At 59.9% G+C, this 20,723-nt stretch overlaps 1 protein-coding gene across 11 annotated transcripts in view; it reads left to right on the top strand.

The window, feature by feature from the left end:
- Window positions 1–20,723, top strand: part of RIPOR1 (RHO family interacting cell polarization regulator 1) — a 113,807-nt gene that overhangs the window by 73,699 nt on the left and 19,385 nt on the right. For all 11 annotated transcript variants that reach the window (XM_065567793.1, XM_065567797.1, XM_065567794.1 and 8 more), the window contains 4 exons: window positions 6,558–6,684; window positions 18,358–18,510; window positions 19,890–19,968; window positions 20,480–20,503. In XM_065567793.1, coding sequence (XP_065423865.1) covers window positions 6,584–6,684; window positions 18,358–18,510; window positions 19,890–19,968; window positions 20,480–20,503 — 357 coding nt within the window. In that variant the 5' untranslated portion in view covers window positions 6,558–6,583. The remainder of the gene's footprint in view (window positions 1–6,557; window positions 6,685–18,357; window positions 18,511–19,889; window positions 19,969–20,479; window positions 20,504–20,723) is intronic.

Genomic DNA, 20,723 nt, shown 5'->3' with positions numbered 1-20,723 from the left:
CTCTGCTTGGGACTGTGTTCCTGTCATCTAATAAACCTTCTGTTTTACTGGCTGGCTGAGAGTCACGGTGAATCCCAGGAAGAGGGGTGCAGGGCCTTGACTCCCCCACACTCTGTCACACTGGTCCCGAATCACATCGGACAGTTGGGTGCTTCGCACGGTAGAGAGGGGATATTCTATCCAGTTCTCCTCCCTCCCGCCCCACCAGCCCCCCTCCCCGTCCCTCTTCAGGGACCCCTCTCATGGGCAACTTCTAATTCAGGAAGTGCAGTCCATCCTCCTAGCAGGGGCAGTGGTGGAAGTTCCTCAGGAGCTCAGGGGCAGGGGCTTCTACTCCTGGTATTTCTTAATACTGAAGTCGAAAGGGGGCCTCAGACCTATTCTGGACTTGCGGCATCTGAACAAGTTTATAAAGAAGCTCAGGTTCCGCATGGTCTCCCTGTCCTCCATCATTCCCTCCATGGATCCAGGGGACTGGTACGCCGCCCTTGACTTGAAGGACGCGTATTTTCATATTGCAATAATCCCCCAACACAGGTGTTACCTCAGATTCATTGTGGGCAACGCCCATCTTCAGTTCACGGTTCTGCCTTTCGGCCTGTCAGCAGCCCCGAGGGCCTTCACAAAGTGCAGGACAGCTGTGATAACCTTCCTGCGCAAGCGGGGGATTCAGGTGTTCCCCTACCTGGACGATTGGCTCATCAAGGGCCGTGCCAAGGCACAGGTGGAGGCTCAGGTGATCTTAATCAGACTGACCTTCCTCGAGCTCGGCCTCCTGCTGAACGAGGCCAAGTCCACCCTATCCCCCACCCAGAGGATAGAATTTATAGGGGCAATTCTGGACTTGACACACGCCAGAGCGTACCTGCCGGAGTCCAGGTTCCGGTCCATGTCCGAAATCATTCTCGGTCTCCAACGCTTCCCGACCACCACAGCAAGAAACTTCCTCAAGTTAATGGGTCATATGGCTGCGTGCACATATGTGGTGAGCCACTCCAGGTTCCGGCTGCGCCCTCTCCAGGCTTGGTTAGCGACCGTGTGCCGGCCAGGGACGCCCTAGTTTCTGTGGTGACGCTTCCCCGAACGGTGCTGGATTCCCTCCAGTGGTGGCTTGACCCGCGGGAGGTCTGCGCGGGAGAACCCTTCGCCAGCCCCCAGCCCTCCCTATCCTTGGTAACAGACGCATCGGATCTGGAGTTGGGGGCGCATCTGGGGAACTTCAGGACCCAAGGCCTTTGGTCACCAGAGGACCTTTCCTTACACATCAACGTCAGGGAGCTAAGGGTGGTGCGTCTAGCCTGTCTGACCTTCAAATCTCACCTGGCGGGCAGGTGCATTTCAGTCCTCACGGACAATACATCGGCGATGTTCTATATCAACAAATGGGGGGGGGGTGCACGCTCCTCTCCTCTGTGCCGGGAAGCCCTCGCGTTATGGGATTTCTGCGTACAGAACGCAATTCACCTGATGGCTTCCTACCTCCCGGGGGAGCAGAACGGTCTGGCGGACGCCCTCAGCCGCTCGTTCCATGGTCACGAGTGGTCCCTTCGCCAGGATGTAGCACGCTCAATCTTCCGTCTCTGGGGCTATCCCCAGATAGATCTGTTTGCCTTGAGAGAAAACAAGAAGTGTCAACGTTTCTGCTCCCTCGTGGGGCGCAGTCCAGGGTCTCTGACGGATGCCTTCCTCCTCTCGTGGGAAGGCGGCCTGCTTTACGCCTTCCCCCCGATTCCCATGATTCACCGGGTACCCCTCAAGATCCGCAGGGATCACGCTCGTGTCATCCTGATAGCGCCGGCGTGGCTGCGCCAACACTGGTATACGTCACTGCTGCACATGTCCACACGGGCGCCCCCTCTTGCTGTCCCTGCTCCCAGACTTGATCACGCAGGATCAGGGCCATCTCCGCCACCCGAACCTGGAGTCGCTCCACCTCCCAGCCTGGATGCTCCATGGCTAAACCCTGTGGAGATGCAACGCTCTCAGCAGGTCAGACAAGTCCTTCTCGGTAGCAGAAAACCCTCCACCAGGGCCACATACATGGCCAAGTGGAAGCGCTTCTCCATCTGGGCCAAACAGCAGGGTCAGGCTCCATTGCTCGCCCCGATTCCTCTCATTCTGGACTACTTGCTTCATTTGAGACAGCTAGGACTTTCCCTCTCTTCGGTTTGGGTCCACTTGGCGGCCATCTCAGTGTTCCACCTAGGAGCGGAAGGTGGTTCAGCTTTTGCGAACCCATTGGTTTGTCACTTCCTCAAGGGCCTGGACAGATTGTTCCCGCATACTCGACAACGAGCCCCGGCTTGGGACCTCAATTTGGTCCTTTCCGCCCTCGCAGGGCCCCTCTTCGAGCCCCTGGCTACATGCTCTCTGTTATCTCTCTCATATAAGGTTGCATTCCTAGTGGCTATCATCTCAGTCAGGAGGGTGTCGGAACTCAGAGCACTGACGTCTGAGCCTCCGTACACTGTCTTCCACAAAGACAAAGTCCAACGCAGGCCACACCCGGCGTTCCTTCCGAAGGTGGTCTCCCAATTCCACATGGGGCAAGACATTTTTCTCCCTGTGTTCTACCCTAAGCCACGCTCCTCCGGCACGGAGCGTAGGTTGCATTCCCTGGACGTCCACAGGGCCCTGGCATTCTATATTGAAAGAACCAAACCGTTCAGGAAATCAACCCAGCTCTTTGTTGCCGTGGCCGACAGGATGAAGGGACTCCCTGTCTCATCACAGCGGATCTCCTCATGGATCACGGCCTGCATCCGAGAATGCTACGGTCGGGCTAAGGTGCCTGCCCCGCCAACCATGGCCCACTCCACAAGGGCACAGGCCTCCTCCGCGGTGTTCCTGGCTCAGGTCCCAACACAGGAAATATGCAGAGCTGCCACGTGGTCCTCAATCCACACATTTACGTCGCACTATGCCATCACGCACCAGGCCAGAGACGATGCAGCCTTCGGCCGTGCAGTGCTCCAATCCGCAGTGAACTCCGACCCCACCGCCTAAGATCAGGCTTGTGAGTCTCCTGCTTGGAATGGACAGGAACAATCACTCGAAGAAGAAAAAATGGTTACCTACCTTTTTGTAACTGTTGTTCTTCGAGATGTGTTGTTCATGTCCATTCCAATACCCACCTTCCTGCCCCTCTGTCGAAGTGCCGGCAAGAAGGAACTGAGGGGGTGGAGGGTCGGCGGGCCCCTAAATAGGGTGCTATGAAGGCGCCACTCAAGGGGGCGGCAACGCCGACCCTACGGACACTGCTAGGGGAAAAACTTCCGGCTGGTGTGCACGTGGCACGCACACACCTGCTTGGAATGGACATGAACAGCACATCTCAAAGAACAACAGTTACAAAAGGTAGGTAACTGTTTTTTTCCACTCCACTCAGCACTGAGAAGGCCTCAGTTGGAGCCCTGTGTCCAGTTCTGGGCACCACACCTTGGGAAGGATGTGGAGAAACTGGAGAAAGTCCAGAGAAAAGCAACAAAATTGATCAAAGGTCTAGAGAACATGACCTGTGAGGGGAGATTGAAGCAATTGGGTTTGTTGAGTCTGGAGAAGAGAAGACTGAGGGGGGACATGTGTACAAGGTTGTTCTAAAGAGGAGAGTGATAAGTTGTTCTCCTTAGCCACTGAGGACAGGACTAGAAGCAGTGGGCTCGAATTGCAGTGGGGCAGTTTAGTGGAATCCCCGTCACTGGAGGTTTTTAAGCACAGGTTGGACAAACCCCTCTCAGGGCTGGTGTAGGTAACATGTGGCCCTGCCTCAGTGCAGGGGCCTGGCCTAGGTGGCCTGTCGAGGTGCTTCCAGGCCTGTGTTTATGTGATTCTACGTGCTGTGCCTTGGACCATGGCAGCTCCTGGAGCCATGGCGGGATCTGGGTGCAGTGACTGCCTGGGCAGTGCAGGCACATCAGTGTGGTGGAGGGGCTGTGCCCAAGTTACTCAAGGCCCCGAGCAGCTCTCCGGGGTGTGGACTGCTCTCTCTGCGCATTACCCCTGCGTAGCCACGCTGATCGGCAGGAGGAGGCTGGGCCAAGGTCTTCTGCTGTGGCCTGGTATTTTCAGCGCCCCTCTGGCATCCACTCCCAGTGGCCAGCCCATCTCTCTGCAGACCCCAGGGAAGGCAGATGGCTCCCTAGAGGGCCGCTCCTTCAGTGTGCTGGTGTGTCTGCTGTGAAATACGACCGTGCGGCCAGCCAGCCCTCCTGCAATCCACGGGCTGGCCACATCTGGCTTGTCCTGACTCTTAGTGGGTGGCATGGGCCACGCTGAGCTCCATCAATGGCTATTAGCCAAAATGGCCAGGATGCAATCCCGTGCTCTGGGTGTCCCTAGCCTCTGACTGACAGTGGCTGGGAATGGGTGACAGGGGATGGATCACGTGATGGTTACCTGTTCTGTTCATTCCCAGTGAAACACCTGGCATTGACCACTGTCAGAAGACAGGATATTGGGCTAGATGGACCATTGGTCTGACCCAGTGCGGCCGTTCTTATGTCTGTGTGATCCCCTAAAGACTCAGGGGGTCCTCCAGCCCCTCGGGGGTTACCGGGCTGTGGCTGGAGATGGCACCATCCCCCCCACACTTTGTGAGGTGCTGGGCATGGATCATTGCATTAGGAGTAGATCTGGCTCCATGGCCAGCCTGGGACAGCAGGGGGGCACCAAAGGGGTTGGGGGCACATGTTCCCTTCCCTGTCAGGGGATGGCTGAGAGCTGCTGGCTGGTGCCACGTCGCAGAGCTAGGCAGGGATTGGCATTGTTCCCTGGGACTTACGAGCCAGACAGGCCCCATTGACACACTTGGCTAAGCCAGTGGCATGGGCCCTCATGGCTCCATCTTTGCAGCACTGGGGGAGGCTGCTGTAGGAGGGTGCATGCGCTTGTGAGTTGCGGGGCTGCCCCGGTGCTGGGGGTGGGGGGAAAGTTTGCAGGGAGGGGTAGCTGGAGTGGGAGACAGTGGGCAGGAGGGGGCTGTGAGCAGTGTGGGGAACAGTAAGGGGCATAGCAGTGCAGAGCACATGTCCTTTGTCAGAGCAAGGTGGGTCAATATCCTCTCCCTCTCTTTACCTGGGGGAAACTGAGTCACAGTGCGGTCAGGGACGGGCTCAAGGCCTAAGAGGTCCTGGCTCCCAGCCACTGGTACATACCTCTTCCCAGGAAATGGCTCTCTATGGAATACGCAGCACCCCAGCAGGATCTGGGGGGCAGCCCTGGTGGATCAGCAGTGCAGAGACCGCCGGCCCCTCCCTATGTGGTGTTCCCCAGGCCGGGAACCCAGCTGCCTCACCCCCTTTCCTTCCCCAGAGCAGCTCCTGGGGACTCTCCGGCTGCAGGGTGGGTCGGGGACTTTCCAGCAGGCTCTGCTGTCCTGGGGCTTCCTTCCTGGCGGCTAGCGCAGAAGGCAGGGGCCTTAGCGGATTGCGGGGGCTGGGAGCTGGCAACGCTGCCCCGACCTGGCGCCGGGATGGCCTGGGCTCTGCGATCTCCCAGCAGAGCACCTCTGAAATGCTCCTGTGTCTGCCCAACGCTGCCCTGGTGCCTGCTGCGTCCCCAGAGACCTGGCTGAGCGCAGGCCAGTGGGGTGACATCCACCCCCCCACCCCCCGGGCAGGGGCACCAGGGATGCACTTTCCCCACAAGGGGGCACTTTGCTGATGTGGGGGCAGCCAGCTTCCACCCCAGGCTTGAGGGGATGGGGCTCTCCATGGGTTACAGGGCCATGTGCCCCCAGCTGCGGGGCCACACAGCGCCCCCTGCAGGGCGTGGCATGCTTTGCTAAGGGGCTGTGATTCCCTGGGGGAGGGATCTTTGGGGCGCTGGGGCAGAGTCTCAGGGAATGGTGGGGGGGTTGCTTGCAGCCCCTGCCAGTCGGCTGAGGCCTGCGCTGGGCAGGGCTCCTGGGCTGGGCTGGCCTCTGGCCGGGAAACTGGGCTCCAGGAAGGCTTGGCGTGCCTGGGACAATGAGTGTTTCCTGCTGTCTAGGGCCTATGGCTCAGCTCCTCCCGGTGCCTGTCCTTCCCGGCACTGACAGTGGAGTGGTTTCCCAGCTTGGGCCCTGCCACGTGCTCTGTTCTGCTGGTGCCTGGCTGGCTCCAGAGGGAGTGCGGGGAGTTGCTTGGCCCATGGCTCAGCGGACAGGGCAGGGGGCAGCACCAGAGCACCAGTCTCCCGGGGCAGTCAGGAGCTGTGCTGGGTCCCAGAGCCGTGTGCCACACACACTCTGCTCCCGGGGGGCCTGCCGGAGCTCTGGGCCCAGTTCTCAGACTGGCACCTGGCCCCATTGCTCGGCGCTGGAGCCCTGCTGCCTGGCATGTGATGCCGCCTGGAAGGCCTGGCTCACACCCAGCCTGGCATGGCAGCAGTGCCGGGGAAGGGTCAGGTGTAGGGCTGTGGGGACCAGCCAGCGGCGTTGGGAGAGCGGGACTCCATGCTGGAGCTTGAGTCGAGGTGGTACCTCTCCCTGCCGTCGCCCCAGGAGCCTGACCCTGTGCCAGCCCAGCACGCCCAGCTGTCCCCGCCTGTCCTCACCGTGTCGTTTCCTTCCCCCGCAGGGAGGCCCTCCAGGTCGCACTCCACCATGTCGCTCTCTGTGCGGCCCCAGCGGCGCGCCCTTGCTGCCAGGATCAATAGGAGTCAGTCCTTCGCCGGCGTGAACTCGACACAGGACAAGGCCTTCAGGTAGGGCCCGGGGGCTGGCTCCTGCTGGCGGGGGCGAGGCATCGGCCAGCCTGTGTGTGTGCCGGGGTGCCCCTCCCCCTCGCTCAGCAGGGATCTCCGCAGCACCTCGCACGGGGGGTCATGGCATCAGCCCAGACTCCCAGTCCCCTGCTCTGTCGACGCGTCTGTGGAGGGGACGTTCCTGGAGCCTGGCTGGGCAGTGCCCGCCGGCGCATACTGTGGGAGAATCGGGTGGTTGCCAAGCAGCCGGACAATGCTCTGGCTTGGGACCTGATCCACCCGCTGCTGCTGTGCGAGATGGGCGCAGCGTCCCTGCAGCCCGGGCGCCGGGGAGTAGCTTACAGTGTGGTGGGGGGTGATGGGGTCGTCCAGCAGCCCCGCAGACCCAGCTCTGCTCCCCCAGCTCAGATGTTTGGCTCCGAGGTACTTTCTGCAGGAGTCCCCATCTGCCCCCCGCCCTTGCCTACAGCGATCATCCCCTGCCACGTTGTGCAGGCTGCTTTGGGCCAAGCGGCTGCTCCCCAGAGGTGGCTGCAGTGGACGGGTGCTCTGGGTCCCTAGCTTGGCAGTGCTGTGGGGTCCTTGAGCCCAAGGGGGGGCCCATAGGAATGTGTGATGTTCTGCTTGGCTCCAGCTTTGGGAGCCCACCAGACATGCTGCTGAGAATGGGAAGTGGCCCTGGGGCGTTGTCCATGGCTCCAGAGGGCTGCAGGGCTCAGGGCTCCTGGAGCTGGCTGTCCCAGGGCCCTTGCCATGGTGCAGCGTGGAGAGACACGGAGCCACCTGCCGCTCCCCTGAGATGCAGCCTGCTGGCTAGTCATGTCGTGGCTGGGCCGATGGGCAGCAGCCTCCCCAGGCTGGGAGAGCCCTTCCTGCCCAGGGTGCTGTGGGCCCCGGGGTGCTGCGGGCCCTGGGGCGCTGCTGGCTCCGGGGCGCTGCTGGCTCCGGCATTGCTCCAGCTACTCCCCCTGGCAGCGAAGCACCTGGGCATCAGGAAAAGCAGCTGGAGCCTGGAGCCAGCCTGGGGCCCCTGCTGCCCTCGGGGCCAGCACCACCAGTGGGACTGGAACTGGGAGGCCAAGGGGGCAGTACGTCGGGGGAGGCGTGTGCAGGGCAGGCAGTTGGCCAGAGGGAGGCAGTGTGGTTAACAGGACAGCAAGTCCTCATGCACAGGTCCAGCAGGAGGCTGTGGCTCTGGGCCGGGGGTGCTGGCCTGTGGGAGGGGAGGCGGGGCACCCCCAGGTGGCGGCAATGGGAACCCGACACAGCAGCCCTTCCTGGCACACCGTGCCAAGAGAGCCCACCAGTGGCCTTGGAAACGGCTCAGCTACAGGACAGGCTTCAGGCGGTGCAGTGGTGCTCTGGCGGCTCCCAGCGTGGCCAAGGCATGTGCCGTGCCCCTTGGGCACAACCCCTTTGGGGCCTCTGTTGTGCCATAGCTCAGAGGTGCCCTGGTGTGCCCTGCAGTGCCCGGGCAGGAGGATCCTCCTCCTGGCAGAGTGCTCCTGCCCCCCGCCTGGCCGGGTCCAGGAGGCTTGTGCCAGGGATTGCTTGGCCTTGTGGCTGTGATGGAGGCTGGGTTCTGGCCTGTCGCTTGCACAGTGACTCGGGGATCAGTCCCTTGTTGTGGGGGCGGGGCAGGGAGTAGTGCAGGCCATGGGGCTGAATGCCTTCGCCTGACCCGTCCCAGTGCCCCCAGACGCCCACGGCTCAGCCTCGCAGGGAGGAGGGAATCAACCCTGTGTCGCAGACCTTGGCATGGAACCCAGGAGTCCTGGTGCCCACTCTCCAGGCCTGTCGGGAGAGCCCCGTGCCCCATTAGGCAGGGACGTCCCCAGGGATTGCATTCGGAGATCCCCAGCCCGAGCAGGACGAGCCACGCTGCAGGCAGGGAGCCAGCATGGGGTGATGTTTCCGAATCTGGGGTGTCCAGCTCTGGCGGGGCTATGGGCATGGCCAGGGGCTTTCCCGAGAGGAGGGTCTCCGGGGTCATGTTCCAGGTTTCTAGGAGATGGTGGCTTTTGGACACATGGCAGGATAGGTAGCGCAGGGGTCTGTGTCTCCACTTCCCATGGTGGAAGGGCAGAGGTGTCCCAGAGCCGCACGGTCCGAGCAATGGCCATGGCTCCCTCCTGCCCCTCAGACACAGCTCACCCCTGGGCACAGCGAGTGCGACGTGCTCCCAGTCAGGACACCGCAAACCCAAAGGCGTTTGGGGGTCGGGGCCTAGCCCAGGCTGCTCTAGACTGAGGGAAAGTGCCCAGTATCGGGGCTGGCTTCCCCCCTGGCTAGGGCCAGCGGGGAGCTGCCCTTGGGGCAGCCCGTCGGAGAGAGGGTTAGGGAAATGTTCCTGCCCCCCCCCCGCCCCCGGTCTGATTTGGGGACTCCCAGTGCTCTCTGGGTGGTGACAGGCCAGCCCCAGCCCACTCCCGGCTGGTGAGGGTGCCACGGGAGCGAGGGGTCGGCTGTAGTATCCTTAGGCTGGTGGAGACGAGGCAGCAGTTTGGGAACCCCGTTCTCCCTCACCCTGGTTCTCTGTTGCTGAGGGACACTTCACTGGACCAGGATCTCTCTTCACCAGAGCCTTGCTCTGCTCCCGCGGCTCATCCCAAAGCCTCCAGCGTTCCAGCGAGGCCTGCCCCCCACGTGCTGCAGACAGAGCTGTGGGGAGGGCTGGGGAAACGGACACCAGTACTGGAGACTGGCCTTTGGGCTAAGCCTGAGCTCTCCTGCCCCTCCAGGGGGTGGACTCTGCTCTTCTTCTCCAGCACCTCTCATCCCTAATGGGCTGCCCGGCACTGCCAGTGGCCAGTGTGGTCCTCCAGGATCTCGCCTCTCCTGGCCTTGTGTGCCAACAAACCCCGGAGAGCCACCAGCAGGCCGTGGAGAGCTGCCAGCTGCCCCAGGGAACCGCACTAGCCCATCCCACGTCAAGCTCAGCTAAGCCGGGCCGTGGTACGCAGGCTTCAGGGTTTGTGTGGCCAGGACTGAGGGGAGACACTGCGGCAGGGGCCACCTCCGTGAAGGAGAAGGAGGCTACGTGTTCGAATGGCCTGGGGGGTGTGGGTTTGACCTGGATGCCTCGGTACACGGGTGCTGTAGCTGTGGAGTTTGCTGCGTGGGGCTGCTGCCCTGGTCTCCGGGAAAGCGGCAGTGGGAAGAGCTGAGGGTCAGACAGCGTGGTCTTCCTTGTCATATTCCCTGGAGCTGTTTGCCTCAGATAGCACCAGGCAGAAGCGGGCAGACCCGCCTGCAGCGATGGCCTCCAAGGCACACAGGAGAGAAGCTGGCACTGCCCCTGCTGCCACTACAGCCCTGCTAGCTGGGGTACTTGAAAGCGCTGCTTGTGCCCGCGCCATTTGCTAGGCCCAGCCATTCAGGAATAACGTGGCAAGCTGTGCCCTGGGCATTGATAGGGAATTCTGTTTGGCTGTGTCTACATGGGGTTTTTTACAAGATGTTTCCCTCCTGGCTGCTCCCGGAGATGGGGCTCCTGGGACCACCAGCATTTCACCTGCTGAACCCCACCGGGCCCTGCCTGTGGAGTGGCACCGGGGCAGTGACAGCAGGAGTGCAGAGAAGGCCCTGGTGAGATGCTGTGAGCCATGGCTCACCCACATTCAAGAACGGCTCTTCCTGCACAACTCTCACATGTCCTGGGCCCACCTGTGTCGCTTGGCCTCGGGAGATGGAGGCTGAAGAGAGTGCAGGTGTTGGAGGGGGTGTCCTTTGCACAGCCAGAGGGGAATTCTTTCTGTTCCATCCAGGCTCTTTTCCCTGCCTCCCAACAGGGCATTAGGCCGCGAGACTCCTCTGTCCTGGCTGGTTCATTCTCTCTACCTCCCCAGGGGAGCATTGTGCATGCCTGGAGTGGTTGGCTTTTACAGTTTCCTTGCCGCTCAGGGGTGCGAGAGAAGGCGGGTCGGAGCGGTGCGCCTGGCCCTGGGAGCAGACAGTGGAGGTCTGGGGCTGGCGAGCATTACCGGACGGGGAGCGTTCAGTTGTGCCAGAGGACATTTTCCACAGGAGTTCGTCCTGGACAATATCTCGCTACTGAGGGTGACCTGGGAAGCAAGGGAGGGTCTTCTACTGCAATGCAGCTTCCGCCCTGGCCCATATGCAGCTTGCCTGTGTGCAGCAATGGTCCCCCCGCCCCTCGTGGCACAGAGGTGCGGACACGTTAGCCTGGCTGGGACAAGGACCATGGTGGCTCTCCCGATAAACCTGCACAAGCGCATTGCACGCGTTCTGGATGAGACATTCGAGGAGATTACCGAGGCCGATTATCGCGATGTGATAAACCACATCAGTGCACTATTCCGCATCTAGGCATGCATGCCTAACCCTCCTCTCCCAAAGAATCCCCACCGAAAAAATTCCTTCCCGAAAAAAAAAAAAAACGCTTACCAGAAACCTGCTCTTCTGTTTGTCTTCCACCAAGTACCAGCCGCTGCGACTGGCTACCTTCCTCCTGGCTCGAGAAGAGCTCCTGGCTGCATGGCTCCAGGGATTCCGGGATGTCTCCATCCGGCCCACCACCCTCACTCCCGTTTTCCTCCTCCTCCCCCCCTCCCCCACCGGCTCTGAAGTGTCCATGGTGGTGCTCGGAGTGGAGGTGGGGTTAACCCCAAGTATCGCATCCAGCTCTTTGTAGAATCGTCAGGTCGTGGGGGGAGCACCCGAGCGGCCGTTTGCGTTGCGGGCTTTGTGGTAGGCACGCCGCAGCTCCTTCACTTTAATCCTGCACTGCAGGGCATCCCGGTCATGGACCCTTTCCATCATGTCCTTTGATACCTTCCCGAAGGTATTGTAATTCCTACGGCTGGAGCACAGCTGGGACTGGACAGCTTCCTCCCCCCCAAACACTGATGAGGTCCAGCAACTCGCCATTGCTCCATGCTGGGGCTCGCTTGGCGCATGGAGGCATGGTCACCTGGAAAGATTCGCTGATAGCACTCCACGCCACGCCACGCCGGGCTGAGCAAACAGGAAGGGGATTTTTAAAATTCCCGGGGAATGTAAAGGGTGGGTCACAAAGTTGGTTACCTGAGGCCAGGGCAGTAGAGTTTGAACTGATGACCAGAGTGGCTAGAACAGGCATTGTGGGATACTGCCGAATAATTCTGGAGGCCATTCACAGCGCATTGGGCGCCACACTGGTGCCACAGCGCTGCAGTGGCAACGCAATACTCACTGTTCTTCTCGGGGAGGTGGAGTACATGCAGCGCTGTATCTCCGTGGTTGCAGCGCTGCAAATGCCTTGCCAGTGTGGACGGGGAGTGAGTTACAGCGCTGGGGGCGGCTTTACAGCGCTGTAACTCGCAAGTGTAGCCAAGGCCTAAGAGACACTCTCCTATTCCCCCAGCAGTCCATGTGACTTCACCCCCCATCTCCAGGGCTTTCAGCACAAGATTCGTTCTCACTGCTAACCAACCCTGGGACAGATTCTGCCACATTAAAGAAATCATTCCCCAGTAGAAACGGTGCAAAATTGTGTGCCACCGTTGCAACAGTCAGTTCAGCCTGCAAATGACTAGTTTGCATAGGTACTTTAGCTAAAGGTGCAAGGACCTTGTAACCCCCGACCAGCTCTAATTCTGCCATTTTCCCTGGCAACAAATCCTTCTCCTGGATCAGGTCCCTCCTGACCACAGAAATTTCAGCCCCCATATCTCTTAATCCAAGAAGCACTTCCCCATTCAATTTAACAGCATGCATATGCTCACTGCTTGGTTGGGGAGAAGCAAGCTTTACAGATCCTGTGTGGAAAGAGGCCACAGCCTGGCTCTGAGAAGCAGCAGCTTCACGTGTTACTGGCTGCCTGCTCCCACTCAGCAAGGGACACTTATTCCTCACGTGCTCAGTGGACTTACAATGATAGCACCTCTCGGGCTCCTCTGCTTGCACAGGAAATTTGGGTCGAGTACCAGGGGAATGAGGAGGTGAACGCCCAGCCTCCTTTTTCCCAGGGGTAAAACGGTGATTCTGCTTCCCCCCAACCTTGTACCCCTCTGCCAGTGGTTTATGTTTAATTGCAGCTTGTGCTTGTTCATAAGAGTCTGCAAACCCAGCTAATTCACTCACTGCATCCACCTTTTTGTCCCACAAATACTGTTTTACATCATCACTGCACATATTCGGGAATTGTTCCTGAGTAACCAGATCACACATTTCTTCAAAGCTTGTAATGTCTTTCCCTCCTCACCCACTTATCTACCAAATCTCTCATTTCATTTACATAAGCCACATTACTCAATCCAGATCCCCTCTTAAGACTACTGAATTTAACCCTGTTAGTTTCAGGTGTAACCGGAAACTGTTTCAAAACCAGTTCCTTAAATTTACCATCGTTTGAAGCATCATCAATAGGCATCTTATTGAATATGGCCAGAGCGCTGCCAGTCAATTTTGCTATCAATGTGGTCATCTTGTGATCTTCAGGGATCGCATGGAGCATGCACAGTCTCTCAAAGGTGATGAAATATTCGGCAGTATCACTGGATTCATCATATTGAGGACATAGTCGCTTCCATTTGTGGATTTTTGGGGAAGTGGAGCCAGCAGCTGAAGGGTTTTGTCTCTTCAGCTCCATAACAGCGAGTTCATGCTTCTGGGCCTCCACAGCTCTCTTGTGAGCAGCCTCCTCCCTCTCCATCAGTCTTTTATGTTTGTTTTCTTTCTCTTTTGCTTCCAGTCTGGCCAGCTCTAGTTTAGTAGCTGCTTCACTGGTAGTCATTTTCCTGCTTTCTTGTGCTGGGCCACACCCCCTCTGCAGTTCACTGAAACTGGGATGCACTCAGCTCAGGGGCTTCTTAGGTAACAGAGACTTTCCCAGTGCTCAGTGTTCAGCCTTTCTGGGCAATTTGCAACTTGTGTAGTTCTAGCTTCTTCTGATCTTCACTCTTACTTATTTTGCTTCCTTTTCTGTCCCTACTTCCCTTACCCAAAATAAGCAAACAGAAAACAACAAACCAGTAACCACTTTGTCTGTTCTCCAGCCACCACACTTAAAACTCTCTTAAAATCACTACCAATACCTCAAAGCAATCAGCTGTGCACAGATCCTGCTTGACTATGCCACTGTGACGGGTTGGATCACAGAGATCCCCTTGGGAGCTGCCAACTGAGGTGCCAAGACTACTTCTGCCCCTGCTTTCTCTGCCAGCTTGGGAATCCAGCACCCTGTCTTGTTGAGCCAGACACGCCAGTCTGATCCAACACAGGCCCAGGGTCTGAACCACGTGCCCCAAAGCTGCAGACTTAACCTGAAAGCAATTTACAGAATGTTCCTGTCTTTAACACTCAGATGCCCAACTCCCAATGGGGTCCAAACCCCAAATAAATCCGTTTTATCCTGTATAAAGCTTATACAGGGTAAACTCATAAATTGTTCGCCCTCTATAACACTGTATTTTATTAAATACAGTAAGTAGGATTTAAGTGGTTCCAAGTAGTAACAGACAGAACAAAGTGAATTACCCAGTAAAATAAAATCAAACACGCAAATCTAAGCTTAATACAGTAATAAAATTGAATACAGTTAAAACCTCACCAGTTCCAGTAAGCATCCTTTTATAGACTAGTCTCCTTCTAGTCTGGGTCCAGCAATCACTCTCACCTCCTGTGGTTACTGTCCTTTGTTCCAGTTTCTTTCAGGTATCCTTGGGGATGGAGAGGCTCTCTCTTTAGCCAGCTGAAGACAAAATGGAGGGGTCTCCCACGGGCTTAAATGGACTTTCCCTTGTGGGGGGAGACCCCCTCCTCTCTCCTATGCAAAGCTCCAAGATGGAGTTTTGGAATCACATGGGCAAGTCACATGTCCATGCATGACTGAGTTTCTTACCAGCCAAGCCACATTCCTGGGAAAGCTCCGCTGTGGATTGGCATCTTCGAGTTCATTGTTGGCTTAAGTGGTTCTTGATTGGGCATTTAATTTGCACATTCCTTTCTCAATAGAAATCAAGCAAGTACACAGCCAATATTCCTAACTTCAAGTACAAAAATGATACATACGTACAAATAGGAGGAATAGATTCAGTAGATCATAACCTTTACAGAGAGATGTTACGTGGCATATGTAGCATAAAACATTCTAGTTATGTCATGTATATACATTAATAAGCATGTTCCATAAAGCCTTATGGGGGCCCTGTCACCCCGCTGTTGTATGGGAGGCCGGTCAGGGAGCAGGTTTGATGCGCTCGCAGTGTTTGTGTTGCTGAGGAGACGTGCTGAGCACTCTACACCAGCTGGAGTTTCCCAAGTGCTGAAGGTTTCGTGCCCAGGTGTGTGTCAGTGCTGGAGTCCAGTTGAGAGGTGACGAAGGTGTGAATAACAGGCCGGTCTCCCAGCCTCGTGGAGGTGATAGAGAGAGGTACTCGCAGATGCTGCTATGGGAGAGCTCAATATAGGCAAGGAACCAGGGGCTCTTGTAAGCTACAGACTGAACTGACCAATTGTGGGTGTGTATCTTCAGGCAAAGGAGAGTGCACCGTGGCTGGGAATGCTTTGCTCTGCCCCCCAGCATCGCCCCTGTTTTCCACCAGCTGATTTTCATCCACGGGCGACTTTCACCCCAGCACTGGGACAGCAGAGCTGTGTGTCACCTGCGTGTTGCTGGCACTACATGATGCCTGAGCGGCTCACCTAGTGGCTGCGTGTAGCTGCTGAAAGGGACTGGCGAGAGCATTGGTCCCTGTGGGACTCCACACATGAGGGATCTGTGGGGGAGGTGCAGGCTCCCAGCACTGGGTGCGTTCCTCCAGGAAGGACACAAAGCTTTGTAGAGCGCTGCCCTGCCCCCCGCCACCTCTCTCAGCATCCCTGGCCCCACCCCAGAGCCTGCACTCCCAGCCAGAGCCCTCACCCCCTCCCACACCTCAACCCTTTGCCCCAGCCCTGAGCCCTACATTCCCGACCCCACCCCAGAGCCTGCACCCCCAGCCGCAGCCCTCACCCCCTCCCACATCTCAACCCTTTGCCCCAGCCCTGAGCCCCTCTCACACTCCGAACCCCTCGGTCCCATCCCTGCCACACATCACCTCCATATTGGTGCACATAACAAAATTCATTCCACGCATGGATGTAAAAAATTAGAGGGAACACTAGTTGGGGGGATTCTTTGGTCCTGCTGTCCCAGCCTTTGTTTTCTGCTGTGGGCGCTCGAGTGCCTCTGGCTCCGGGGCTCGGAAGACCAGAGATCCGTGTGTGTGACAGGGCGGGGGGCCATTTGGGGGCCTGCGTGGCGAGGGTGAAGGCTGAGCAGGCCCTGGGTTCCGTGTCCTGCGGGCAGAGTGGTGCTGCCCAGCCCTGCTGGAGTGCTCGACTCGGGCCGTGGGGCGCTCTGGGTAGCTGGGCGAGCTCTGGCTGCTGCCTTACGGAGGTGATGGCCTGGCCTAGGCAGTGGTGGCGTGCTGCCCTAAAGATGGGCTTCTAGGCTCGAGAGCTGGCCCAAGGGGAGATGAATGTGTGGGGATTTCTGGGATCCTGGGGGAGAAAGAGGACAGCTGGAAAGACCCACGGACATCATGCCTTGATTAGAAATCCGGGATGGAGCTTCCCAAGGGGGGGCCGATGGGGTTGTCGGAGAGTTTTTTCCGAGGGCCACGCTGGGACCCCCAGTGCCTGGAGAATGTGCCGTGCTGGGCCCACGTCCTCTCTCTCGGCATCTCAGTTACGGGTGGTTGGGAGCTGCCCCTGGGCAGGGAGTCTGGGCTGTGGTCCTTGTGACGAACTGGGACTGTTCTTACTGTGGTCTGTGAATGCTGACAGGGGAGTGTGGCTAGGATAGTCTGCATTGGGAGGTGGGAGACTGACCAACGGAGAATACCTGAGCGTGTAACATGAGAACCCAGGAAGGGGTTAGAGGCCAGGTGACAACTTTGCTCAGAAACTGAACAAAGGCTGTGGGAGGGGTCGCTGAAGGCAGGGTTTGGGGAGCTGGCTGGGAGGCAGACGGGGCTCTGACCTCGCAAGGGGGCTGGGGCACCCTGGGACCCCAAGATGGACTTAACTGAGGGGGATCCTGTTGTCTGTGCCTGCAAGACCTGTCTTGGACTGTGTTCCTGTCGTCTAAATAAACCTTCTGCTTTACTGGCTGGTTGAGAGTCATGGTGAATCACAGGAAGCCGGGGGTGCAGGGCCCTGACTCCCCCACACTCCGTGACAGTCCTTGCCGTTGGGTGCTGGGTTAATGGCTTGCCCGGGTGTGCAGAAGTCACGTTTTCTGTCTCTGTGGAGGCGCTGAGTGATTGTGAGAGTCCTGCATCCGCTGTTCTGTTCCCTGCCCGTTTCGGGCACGTGGCCTGGGGTTGAGTTCTCAACAGGGCTGGCTCCAGGCACCAGGCACCCAAGCACATGCTTGGGGCGGCACCTAGTAAGGGGCGGCGGGGGGAGCGCAGCACGGCGCGGCATTCCGCGAGCGGGGGGCGCTCCGGCGGCTCGGCGGGGGGGCACGCTCTGGGGGGGGGCTCCGGCGACGCTCAGTGGGGGGGCGGCGCGGCTCTCTGCTGGGGGGGCCGGGGCGGGGCTCGGCAGGGGGGGCTTGGGGGCGGCGCTTTTTTTTGCTGCTTGGGGCAGCAAAAAAGCTAGAGCCGGCCCTGGTTCTCAATGCATTGCTTGAACGGGGCCGTGGCAAACTCTGCAGGGAGGAAGCTGGCTTCGGAGCGCATGAGCTGTGACCAGCCCCACTTCTTGTCCCAGTTAGTGCCCAGCAAATGGGCAGAGCACCAGGTCTCCTTCACTCCCATGGCCAGTAGAGGAGCCCTGAAATCGGAGCAGGCTCTATCTAGCCACCGTGGGTGCCACTTCCAGAACCAGGGGTTCAGAGGCGCGGCCGGAGGTGGTGCTGGCGTCTGCCTCAGCCCCAGGTGCAGCCACAGAGTCGGCTTTGATGGTTGGGGTGCTGGTTGCTGGAGAACCTGCCCCCTCTCCCGGTTCTTCCTTGGCAGTCGAGAGTCCGGGCCGTGGGTTCCCCCTCCCTGGTCACTCAGAGCCCAGGTGCGTTGCCCATCAGGTCGCACTGCAAGGCTCCTCTCTCCAGCGCTGAGAGGTTTGATTTGGGGGGGGGAGGGGGTTCTTCATGACTTATTAACATGCCTAGAGTGGCGCGTTTCCATGGCTGGGACCCGTGTCGGAGGCCGGATCGACCCGGGGTTACTGGCAGGCTCACTGCTGCAGACATGGCGGTGATTGGACATGGGCATGGTGGCTTTGGCTGCGGTTCTGGCCCTGTCCTGGGTGCACAGAGAATTGTGGTCCGGCCCAGGCTGGGACTGGGCTCTGAGACTACGGGGCGGGAATCTGGGCCCCCTTGACCTTCCTACACCAGCCCTGCATGGCCCTGGCCCCGCTCAGCCCTGGCTACAGTGGGCGAGCGTTCAAGGAGATGGGACGCCCACGCTGCTGGCATTGCTACCGCCCGGCTTTGAGCAGGGCTAGCCACCGGCAGCTCTCCGCACCCTGGCACTAGCCCCAGGTGGCAGGTTCCCACTGAGGCATGGCAGGTGGGAAAGGGAGAGGGCTGTCGTTGCTCCTGGTGCTTCCCCCCTCCGTGATTCCTGCAGTGTGTGGCCTTGTCCCCAGGCGCTCGGCTCCTGGCACCAGGCAGCAGGGACCAGGTGGCTGCGCCAGCAGGAAGCTCACCCCCGGCCTCTTTGTGCTTCCTCCCCTCAGGAACCTGCCTCCCTTCAGCACCCCAACGGTGTCCAGGAAGACTGGCTCCCGGGTCAGGAGGATGTTCTCCATGTCCCACAAGTCCCCCCCACCCAAGGTGCCACAGCCTGACCGGCTGGACGAGGTGTACGAAGCGCTCAAGAAGGGGCTGATGTAAGTGACCTGCCCCGCGGTGCCCAGCCTGGCTGCACAGGAAGGGGAGCAGCCAGCCATGCAGCTGTGTGGGAACAGAGCAAGGGGCGCCCGGCTCTGCACGGAGACACGGGGCCCCCTGGGAGGGCCCCGGACGAGCCGGTTCCTCTGCACGGGGACTGGGCGGCTGTGCCGTTGGGCTGCAGATGAGACCGATGCTCTGTGGCTGGGCTAGGCGGTGGCCCCGGGAGAGCTGAGCTGTGCCCAAGTGGCTACTCCAGAGAAGCTGCGCTCCAGGGCAGTCCGAGCCCCGGCACCAGCCCAGCCCTGTGTCAATCCCCCCCTCAGACGGCTGCCGGGAGCTTGGTGGTGTCTGCGGGCCGGGGCGCCCACGGCTGTGGTTTGTGACCAGCCCTTATTGTAAAGCAGTGTGATTCCTGTCACTGGCTCGCTCGGAGGCTCTCTGCTGAGGGACTGTCTGTGAGAGCGGGGGGGGGGGGGCAGTGGGGGACAATGAGCTGGGGGGGGGGTGCTGGGCGTGCCCAGAGGGGGTGGGGGCTGGGCAAAGTAGGTGGATGTGAGTTGGGGCAGGGAAACTGGCGCCCTGGTAAACTTGTATTTTGGTACCCCTGGCCCCTGCAGGAGCCCCCAAACACCTCCCCACCCCCTCCCAACACTGCCAGGCTCCACTGCCTCCCCACAGTGCTGGGGGGATGGGAGCCAAGCGTGGCCCGTGGGTGGGCTTGAGCTGCAGGGGGGCGGGTGCCAGGGGTGGGGTTGAGCTGGGGGGGTGGAGTGTGGGTGCCGGGGGTGGGGGAGAGCTGGGGAGGTGGGCGCCGGGTGTGGGGTTAGCTAGGGAGGTGGGTGCTGGGTGTGGGGTTGAGCTGGGGGGGCGGGTGCTGGGTGTGGGGTTGAGCTGGGGGGGCGGGCGCCGGGTGTGGGGTTGAGCTGGGGGGGCGGGCGCCGGGTGTGGGGTTGAGCTGGGGGGGCGGGCGCCGGTGTGGGGTTGAACTGGGGAGGTGTGGGGCAGGTGTGAGGTTGAGGTGGGTGCCGGGTGTGGGGAAGAGCTGAGGGGGTGGGCGCCGGGGGTGGGGTTGAGCTAGGGAGGTGTGGGGCAGGTGTGAGGTTGAGCTGCGGGGGTGGGTGCCGGGTTGAACTAGGGAGGTGTGGGGCGGGTGTCAGGTTGAGGTGGGTGCCGGGTGTGGGGGAGAGCTGGGGGGGGCGGGTGCCGGGGGGTGGGGTTGAGCTGGGGGGGCGGGTGCCGGGGGGGGGGTTTGAGCTGGAGGGGGGCGGGTGCCGGGCGCAGCCAGCCAGTGTCTCTGCACCGATGGGGGCTAGGCTCCGCTGGCTGTCCCTATGCCCAGCCTGGGGATTAACGTGGGGGGTGCTCTTGCCCGCAGAGCCTACCTGGAGGTGCACCAGCTGGAACTGGAGAAGCTCAGCACCCAGATCCGCGAGTCCAAGAGGAATTCCCGCCTGGTGAGTGCGGGTCGCACTCGGCTCTGTGGGCACTGCTCTGCCCCGGCTCCTCCCCCTGCGCTCTGCCTGGGTCCCTGGGCAGGGTGTCTCCACAAGGGAGCTGGAGAGGGGATTGGACCAAGGGCGAGACAGGAGCGGCGAGTCTGGGCAGGGTTACAGTGCTGGCTGGATACCCAGGGCAGCCCCTGGTGCCTCCCCTGCAGTCAGGGTGCCTGTGCATGGATGTGAGCTGCAGAGCCCTGTGGCAGCCCAGCGGTGCGCCGTGACAGCCCCTCCCTGTGCTCTGTGCGGCAGTGGGAACCCAGCTGAGGTTCTGGCGCTCAGGCAGCGAGCTCCTTAGCACGGGGCTCCCCATCCCGGGGCTTCCCATGCTGCATGTTACGTGCACGCTGCTGGGGTGTTGCATGTTTGTGCTGACATGCTGCCAGGTGCCAGCTTGTCTGATGGCAGTGCCATGCGTGATCCCAGTGATTTCTGAGCTCTCACCCCTCTTCTGTCCTCCTTTCTCTAGGGCTTTCTCTACGATCTCGACAAGGTAAGGGGCTGGTGCTGAAGAGAGCCACTGGGGGAATAGTGGGGCAGGCCCCTTGCTGAGCTCCTGACGCTGCTCTCTGGGCCGCCTACCTCCCCTCCAAACTGGGCACTCACCCATTCACCCTCCTGGCTGGCCTCGTCAGCTCCCCTCCCCACGCAGGCCTCCCAGCCGGACAGTGCCTGAGGTGCAGGGGAACGTGGGACAGGCTTTGCTAACGGGG

This window comes from Chrysemys picta, chromosome 14, assembly GCF_011386835.1.
Source record: "Chrysemys picta bellii isolate R12L10 chromosome 14, ASM1138683v2, whole genome shotgun sequence".
Lineage (NCBI taxonomy): Eukaryota > Metazoa > Chordata > Testudines > Emydidae > Chrysemys > Chrysemys picta.
Note: the sequence above shows the minus strand (reverse complement) of the source record. Positions and strands in the feature narration are given on the sequence as shown.